General features: G+C 41.8%; 1 protein-coding gene across 1 annotated transcript; it reads right to left on the bottom strand.

The window, feature by feature from the left end:
• Positions 1 to 3,094: 3,094 nt before the first annotated feature.
• On the bottom strand, positions 3,095 to 6,483 carry SLITRK1 (SLIT and NTRK like family member 1). The gene has a single exon (XM_039223890.1). It carries the CDS (start codon positions 6,379 to 6,381, stop codon positions 4,291 to 4,293), a length of 2,091 nt encoding a protein of 696 aa, XP_039079821.1. The 5' UTR covers positions 6,382 to 6,483; the 3' UTR covers positions 3,095 to 4,290.
• Positions 6,484 to 7,887: the final 1,404 nt, after the last annotated feature.

Here is a 7,887-nt window from a genome sequence, read left to right as displayed (position 1 = left end):
TACATTTATTATAACTACTGATACCATAACGAGTTTATATTTTATAAATTAAATAATACGTTGCATTTGAATACCTACTAAAATTAAGTCTTTTTACATTTTATATTTTCATTTTTCTTCAAATAAGCTTATCAATTAAAAATAATATTTATAAATTAGCTAGCAAAAAGCTGAATAAGAAACCATTCTACTTAGTATTCTACCAACACATTAAAAACACACACTTCCCATTCACCCTTGCAAATTTATCCATCTCTCTGTACTTACCAAAGAACACTTATTAGCAACCTGGAAAACACTAAATTAACAAACTGTCCTTGGAATTACCAATATAATTTTTAGCACTTATTAAAATGCCTGATAATTCTAATTACATCTGATATAAATACTGTTAAGAAAGAGAATCCTGTTATGTTAATGTTAGATCAGCTATTCCATCTTCCTCCTGAGTAAACATGTAAAAATGGTTAAACAATAAATTTCTATGGCAACAACTTAAATTCTAGTATATTCTTAGTTACAGCCACAACCACAGAAGCTACTACTTTCTTTAAAGCAATCAAACTAAACAACATCCCTCCTCTTTTCCTCCATTTCCATCTGGCATAAGTAAAATCTCTTTCTTTGATGAATTAAATATGATTTAATTGGAAATAAGATATCTAAACTAATGAACATGGCAGCTACTTATATGAACATTTTACGTAAAAACAATGACAATAAACTAGGCACTTCTAAGTGAAAGTTATGTGCTAAGACAATATGTATTATGTATCCTGCAAACTAAACTAATACATGATACATATTACTTTAAACCAACTAACATATATGGTTATATATATAATTGTGACACAGATACTTTATCAAAATAAAAATTATCTAAATAGTGAATGTTCTTTTACATTAAATCATTGAATACTTTTGCTACATGGATTTTTAAATATATATTAGTGTTTATTAAAATATTTGATAATTCTAATATTTTAGAACCAATAAATAGAAAATTTAATGGTTTGAATTTCTATAATTCACAAATACACATAGCAATTCATCTTTTTTTTTCTTTTATGGTGCCTTTTTATACATTTTTGGAGAACACACTAAAGTTATCTGCTCTAAATGTAGGGCAATTTTCCTTTGCTTTAAGACATATTGGAAATATAAAGGGCTACCTATACCTACTCAATTAAGAAGATACAACCTGATTTTTTGATTTGTTTTAAAGTAACAAATTTTTATAGCTATGTGTATTTTTCAAGGATACTCTTCTTTAAGAGCTTATCCTATTAAATATATATGGCCATTCCATTCAAAGGAGGTTTTATAGGGTGAGGAAGATTGGGTTTAAATATCACTTGGGTTTAAATCTACTGGTTATGATCTGAGTTATCTCTTACTGTCCTTAAGCCTCAATTTTCTCATCAGTATAATGGAAATAACAATATTGTGATAAATTATTCTGTATTTGTGAGGGTTAAATCAAATAATTATGTAAACTAGCACATGACTGACTCACAATAAGTACTTAAAGATGTTAACGCTAATATTTAAAAATCAAGTTTACTCTTTAAATTTTGGCCTCTATTTCGTAATTTATTTTTAATTAGAATGAACAAAAGTTCTTGTCCCAATGAAGACCTTGAAGTTCTAGTTTCCTGACTTAGACTAATCATGTATTAGTTTTAAAAATTACTATCATGCCTCACTAGATATCTTTTCGTATCACTTCCCACCAGAGATGTAGAATGTCTATCATCTTTTCTTTTCCTTTTTCAGGTCATAATATTGTGAGTATATGACTGTTACCCTCCTCCAACTTTTCCATTACAAATAAATCTGTTGATTGCTTACAGGGAACCCAGCTGTACTCTCCTAAAAAAGAATTAAGCCTTTCATAAGAAAATAAATAAATAAATAAACAGCCCATAAAATTTGTCAGAGGATAGTAGAGTACAACTTCATCACTATGAAATGCAGTCCACAAACAAAGGAATCAAGAGAGAAAATGATGAATGACCTTAGGTATAGTCACAGTTTATAATAAAGATTTTATTTAAAAACTGTTAAAATAAATAATACATACTCTAGAACATCACTGTTCTGGGAAATTACTTCTCTTTAGAATATGAGTTCTAGAAGACAAATCTTACTAGTACTACTACTCTGGGAGCTTTCATTAGCTGATTTACAATCATATATATATAATCATATATATATAATTTAAAAAAATCTGTGGTCTGCTGTCTTTTAGTATACTTCTCCAGGGTGGATATGTGGTGGAATGCAGACCCCCATCAATATGTGTAGTTTTGCTTGCTTTTTGTCCCTTAACTGCTGATAAGATAGATCGCTTAGAAATCCCAGAGGGATATGATTGAGGCCAGGTTACACTGGCTCATAAAATTCAAACAGTTCAATGCTTTTCTTGTTAATTACTAGGCCACAACCAGAAATCCGAATGATGGGAGAGAAACACTTCTTTAGGATAATGAATGATTTTCATAAAGATGAGTGCCTTAACAAATTTCAGTATGCAGTTGTTGGGGCGGGGAGGGTGGGTGGGCACTAATTAGTTTTACCGTTTTCAGCAGATGTTGAATTCAAAACGCCAGCAGCATCTCAAATGCCAGTCATTAGGGCTGTCTTTCATCGAAGAGTGCTGACCAATGAAATCTCCACTCTGTTTAATGAGACTGATCTAGGCAGAGTCAATTAAATCAAATCTCTACTAACATCCTTAATATATCTGCAGTGTGTGCAGCAGCAGCAGCAGCAGCAAGGGATTTCCAGTATTAATAAAGGGATTCACTGCCGCATAAGGAGAGGGGGAAGGGGGCGGGGGCGGGGGGTGGGAGGAAGAGTGTGTTGGGGAAGACCTTACTTTACCGACAGGGGAAAGCTGGAAAAAGCCCGGGTGGGGATGGAGGAGGAGGGGAGCTACGTAAAGGATAAAAAGCTAAGTAAAACGATTAAAGAGCCTTGATATAGTTCTAGAAGGGATCCACCCCCAACCGTCCCCCTCCCCCGTCCCTTCCACCGCAAATCCAATTTACCAGTTGCAAACATGAAGCTGGAAAAATGTAAGGACCCAGAGTTGAAAACATTTTCACTTTAATACTGAAAAAATATGCCATTATAAAATCCTCGAATAGAATTAGTAAGTTTCACGTGCTTCCTCGGTTCTTTTTTCCTACTTTATAAGTAAGATTTACACCAGCACAGAATTGCTACCATAAGATCGCAGCCTAAGCACTATAATGACATTAATTGGTCATGCTTAACTGCCTCAAAATCTTTTTTTTTTATAATTACACTGATACTATAATAGAAATCATGGGTACTTATTTTACATTCAGATGAAAGGCATTATTGGATATGTATAGAAAAATATTCCCCCTCAAAAAAAAAAGGTTAAAACATCACCATCAAAATAAAAGAACCCAAAACAACCCCTAAAAACTTCGCTCAACAAAATACATTTTTAACTCATAAAATGGACCGATGATTAGCCATGCAAATGTCTTAAATAAAACCTTTACATTTTTTTTTTCACAGTAAAGTACGTACGCTCTGAACTGCCTACCGATCACAAATAATGGCGAAATGGCACTTTCTGATTATACTGTGTTTTGTTTATAGAAAGTTTGATACGATGGGACTTATCAGGTAAGAGGGTGGGTGCTGTGAACGTGACGCCGTCTCCAGTCGCCGAGGAAGGCAGCGTCCCTGGAGCGCGTGGATTCCATGCGAGCCATGCAGCACTTTTTGTTTTTGTCAGAAGTCAAAGTTACTTATTTATAATACATTCATGCCTTCGTGCAACTGCCCGTCCCTGCATAGCCAACAGGGAGCCATCACGCCCCCCCTCTCACGGGGCTAATCCACAGGGGGAAAAATAGATATCTATCTCTCTATATAGATGTGGGTATACGTATATATGTGTGGGAGCGCAGCAGCCATCCCTGTCCGCCCCAACGCAGAGGGCGAGTTCTCCGAGCAGGGCCCCTGCTGGGTTTTTATCAAAAGGAGCTCGCTTGCAAAGAGCGATTTGGCAGCGCTCTCCCAGCTCGCCACAGTCTGCTCTTTGTTTCCAGGAGGGAGCTAAGGGGTCAAAGCCTCTCAGTGGAGCGAGTTCACAGTTATTTATTTACTTATGTCCATAAAGCCTTGGGGGCGCGCTGGACTTGGGTCTGGGCTCCTCTGGCCCCTGGGATGCCGGCCGGGTGGGGGATTGGTTGGGGGTGGGGGCGCAACGCCTTCTCGCTCCCCTGCTCTACCCGGGCTGGGGTCTTAGTCTGAGAGCGAGTGGGAGCCACAGTCATATACTCTGTGGGCCCCATCTGCGTTGTAAGGCCCATTGTGCCAGTAGGAAGAGTCACAGACTGTCTGTAGGGAATTAATTTCGGACGCCGAGGAGTTGGCGTCCCTTCTCTTAGATCGTTTTCTATTCCTCAGGATAAACACGAGCATGCCCACTACAGTGAAGGCGGAGGTGACAAACACCAGCAGCAGTCCCGGGACCAACACCGAGATGGACACCCTGCTGGTGTCTAGATAGGAGTTGGAGTGCGTCCCGGTCTCCGCCAACCCAGTGCTGTTTTTACTGTGCGAAGTTAACGTGGGCGAGATCCTCGCGTACAGCTGGGGGCAGATCTCGTCATTGGAGAGAAGCATGAAATCCTTCCTAAAGAAGTTCACCGGCGTCTCACACTTGAGGTCGCTCATCAGCACTTCGGAACCCAGGCGTTCTGCCCATTGCTTAAAAGGCACAATGGTGCAGGAGCACTCCCAAGGGTTCCCGTGCAGGTCTATCTGGATGATGGAGGTTAACTGGTCCAGTACCCCTGCCACCGGAAGGTACATGAAGTAATTGTTGTGCAGACTGAGCTTAGAGAGAGAGACCCCAGCGAACACGTCCACGGGTAGGGACCGCAGCAAGTTGTTGTTGAGAATGAGGATCCTTAGTTTGGGCATGGCATGGAAGGTGCCGGGAAGGATGAGCTGGATTGCATTGTACTCCACGTTCAGGTATTCAAGGTTTTGCAGCCCGGCGAATTTCTCCCGGGACAGCGTGTCCAGGTAATTGCTATCCATATAGAGCCACCTGAGGTCCAAAAGGTTCTTAAAAGTGTTGTTCTCTACCGTGGCAATATTATTGTTGCCCAGATCTAACAGAATGAGATTCTTGTAATCCACAAAGTGCGATTTTCGGATGCTGTGTATCTTGTTATCTCGAAGGAAAAGCTCCTGCACGTTGGAGAGCCTGGGCTTCAAATCAGCCAAGCTGCTCACGTTCCGGTTGTTGCAGTTCATCTTTAAACCCGACCCTGGGATGTGGTCGCAGCTGCAGCCTCCAGGGCAAGGCAGGCCGTTGGTTTGGGGTTTGTTTCTGGCGCTGCCGGTCGCGATCGCAGCAGTGGGTCTTATTTTGATCTGCCAGTTGCCTGGGATCTTTGTACCTCCGTTGGGGGCAGACCCTGGGGTGGCATGATCCTCTTGCCCATTGGTCTTGAAAGGAGTTGGCAGGGGGCCAGGAGCGAAGGTCTCTTCTTGGGCAGGGGGCGCCGGGAGACTGGAATCCACTCGGTTTTTCAAAGGACACAAGTCCTGTTCCGTGGTTTCATTGAGGTCTTTACCCTGCAGTCTAGTGGGGGCTTCACAGACAACTCGGCCGATCAGAGCATTTTTGGGAATGTTTTCCAGCCATTCTTTCAGGGAGAGGAGATCACAGGTGCAGTCCCACGGGTTATCCTCCAGCAGGATCTCAGCAATGCCAGGGATTTGCTCCAAGACCTCCTCATAGGGCAGTGTTTTCAGCCTGTTTCCCCGGAGGTCGAGGTGGGTGATGGGCACATACTGGAACACGTTGGCAGGTAGGGTGCTGATGAGATTGTCATTTAAAATGAGTACCTCCAGCTTGTTCAAGTCCTGGAAGGCCCCCGGGTCTATATCCCGTAATAAATTAAAATCGGCCTGGAGGTATTCCAGATCGTCCAGACCCAGAAAAGTCTGCTTTCGGAAAGACTTGATCTTGTTGTTGTTGATGTGCAGCCTTTTCACCAGCTGCAGCCCCAGAAAAGCCCCAGGAACGATTTCATGCAAGCCATTGTTTTCCATGTGCAAACTAACCGCATTATAAAAGTTAGCAAACTCATTAGGGAAAAGTCGAGTGAGGGAATTACCATGCAGAAATAGATGGTAAAACTGGGAAGTCGGAGCGGCGAAACGCTGCAGACTCGTAAAGCCCTTTTTTTCACAGTCTACGTGCAGGTCCCCTTCTATCTCATTGCAGGAACAGATCTTCTCTTTACAAACGTCCCCTGTAACGTTTCCAGCGGCAAAACAAAGAGACGTCTCCAGCAACAGAATCCAAAGCAGCATTTTTAAAGCGAGCAATTCATCCCCGATCTCATCACAAAGTAACAGCGACCATCCTGCTCGCCACAGACACAATTCAAGTTCATTTAGTGCTCCAATGTCCGAACCCAGGGAAGGAGAAGAAAAGGGTTTGGGGGGGTGGGGGTGGATTCCTTCCTCCCTAACCCCCCCGCACTGCAACAACCCAGGCGCCAGTCAATAATTATATCCACAAACTATCCAGGCACGTAGTGCAAGGCAAGCAAAAGAGGAAAAAAGAAAGAAAAAGACAGAAAGAAACAAAAAGAAAGAAAGAAGAAGAAAAAGAAGAAGAAAAAGTAGAAAAAATAATCCCACTCTCCCTCAACCCTTTAAAAATTACCAAAAGAAGTTAAATATATACGTATAAATTAAAAATACACCCTTACGGAATCTGATCTAGTGGTCCTCACTAATCAGGAAGAGAACAATGCTAGTAATTAGAAGCAAGTGCATGTTAGAGAAACAAGCAGAGGGTTTGCAGCGTAGTACGGGCGCACTGCCTGTGCATGGCTGTGCGTCGGACTGACCTTGCCTCTCTGATACAAAGCAGGATTTTCGGCAGCTTCTGTAGCTGAGGCAGCTGATGGAGTTCTTGCTTCGGTTGAAGGATGCCCAGAAGTCCCCCCGAGGTGCTGTCCAGTCCCCCCGGTGCTGAAATCGCGGCCGACCGAAGGACTCACGCTGCCGAGCCAATGGCGCTGGAAAATTTCCGCAATCGCTGCGTTTTGTGGCTGTCCATCCTTTCCCCTTCCTCCCCTTCGGTCCTCTTCAGCCCTTTTTTTCTGGGCTCCGGCTCTCGGTTACTAGCTCTTCTTTTCTTTTTCTCCTCTTTATTCTGCTCTTTCGGAATTACGTGGAGGGGGCGGAGGGCGGGGGGCGAGTTGACTGAGGGAGGGAGAGAGCGCGAGAATGGGGAGGGGGTAGAGGAGAGTTGCTAAGAAGCTCTGCTTGTTCCAGCCTGGTGCACTCTGAAAGATCTGACACCCTCTGCTGATCTGCAGTAGCAAAAATCCATCTGGTGAGGGAATGCTGAAGGAAAAAAAAAAAAAAAAATCAATCCACGTACAGGGCAGGCGCTAAAAATGTGGGCATTAAAGGCTGTCGATCCACATAGACGCTTATTTTAAATGGATTATTTAATTCTTTTTTGCGTGCTGAAAACTTTACCCTTTCCTTTCCTTAATGACCTCACAGCCCCCACTGGCTCCAGCGTTTGGAAAGGAGTGCTTTTAAAACATTTATTTCCCAATGGCTTGAATAAAATTAGTGTCAGGGTGTCAAGCGAACAGCAATTTGAGGTAATTATACTGCACGCCATTTTCATTGGTGCTTTAAATGCATTTCTTCCGTCTCTGCAGTACAATGTTTTATGCTATTTGATGTCTTTGAAACCTCTTTTTTTTGCTATGTTTAAATTGATTATTTGAAACGTATAATCATATCATATTTTTTTAAATTATATACTTGTGTATGAATTTTTTGCTGCAT

This window comes from Hyaena hyaena, unplaced genomic scaffold (assembly GCF_003009895.1).
Source record: "Hyaena hyaena isolate Hyena2069 unplaced genomic scaffold, ASM300989v1 scaffold_1487, whole genome shotgun sequence".
Classification (NCBI taxonomy): Eukaryota; Metazoa; Chordata; class Mammalia; order Carnivora; family Hyaenidae; genus Hyaena; species Hyaena hyaena.
Note: the sequence above shows the minus strand (reverse complement) of the source record. Positions and strands in the feature narration are given on the sequence as shown.

Bases quoted from the DNA above. Each gene is read 5' to 3' on its own strand.
- SLITRK1 (XM_039223890.1), bottom strand. From the start codon at position 6,381: ATGCTGCTTTGGATTCTGTTGCTGGAGACGTCTCTTTGTTTTGCCGCT.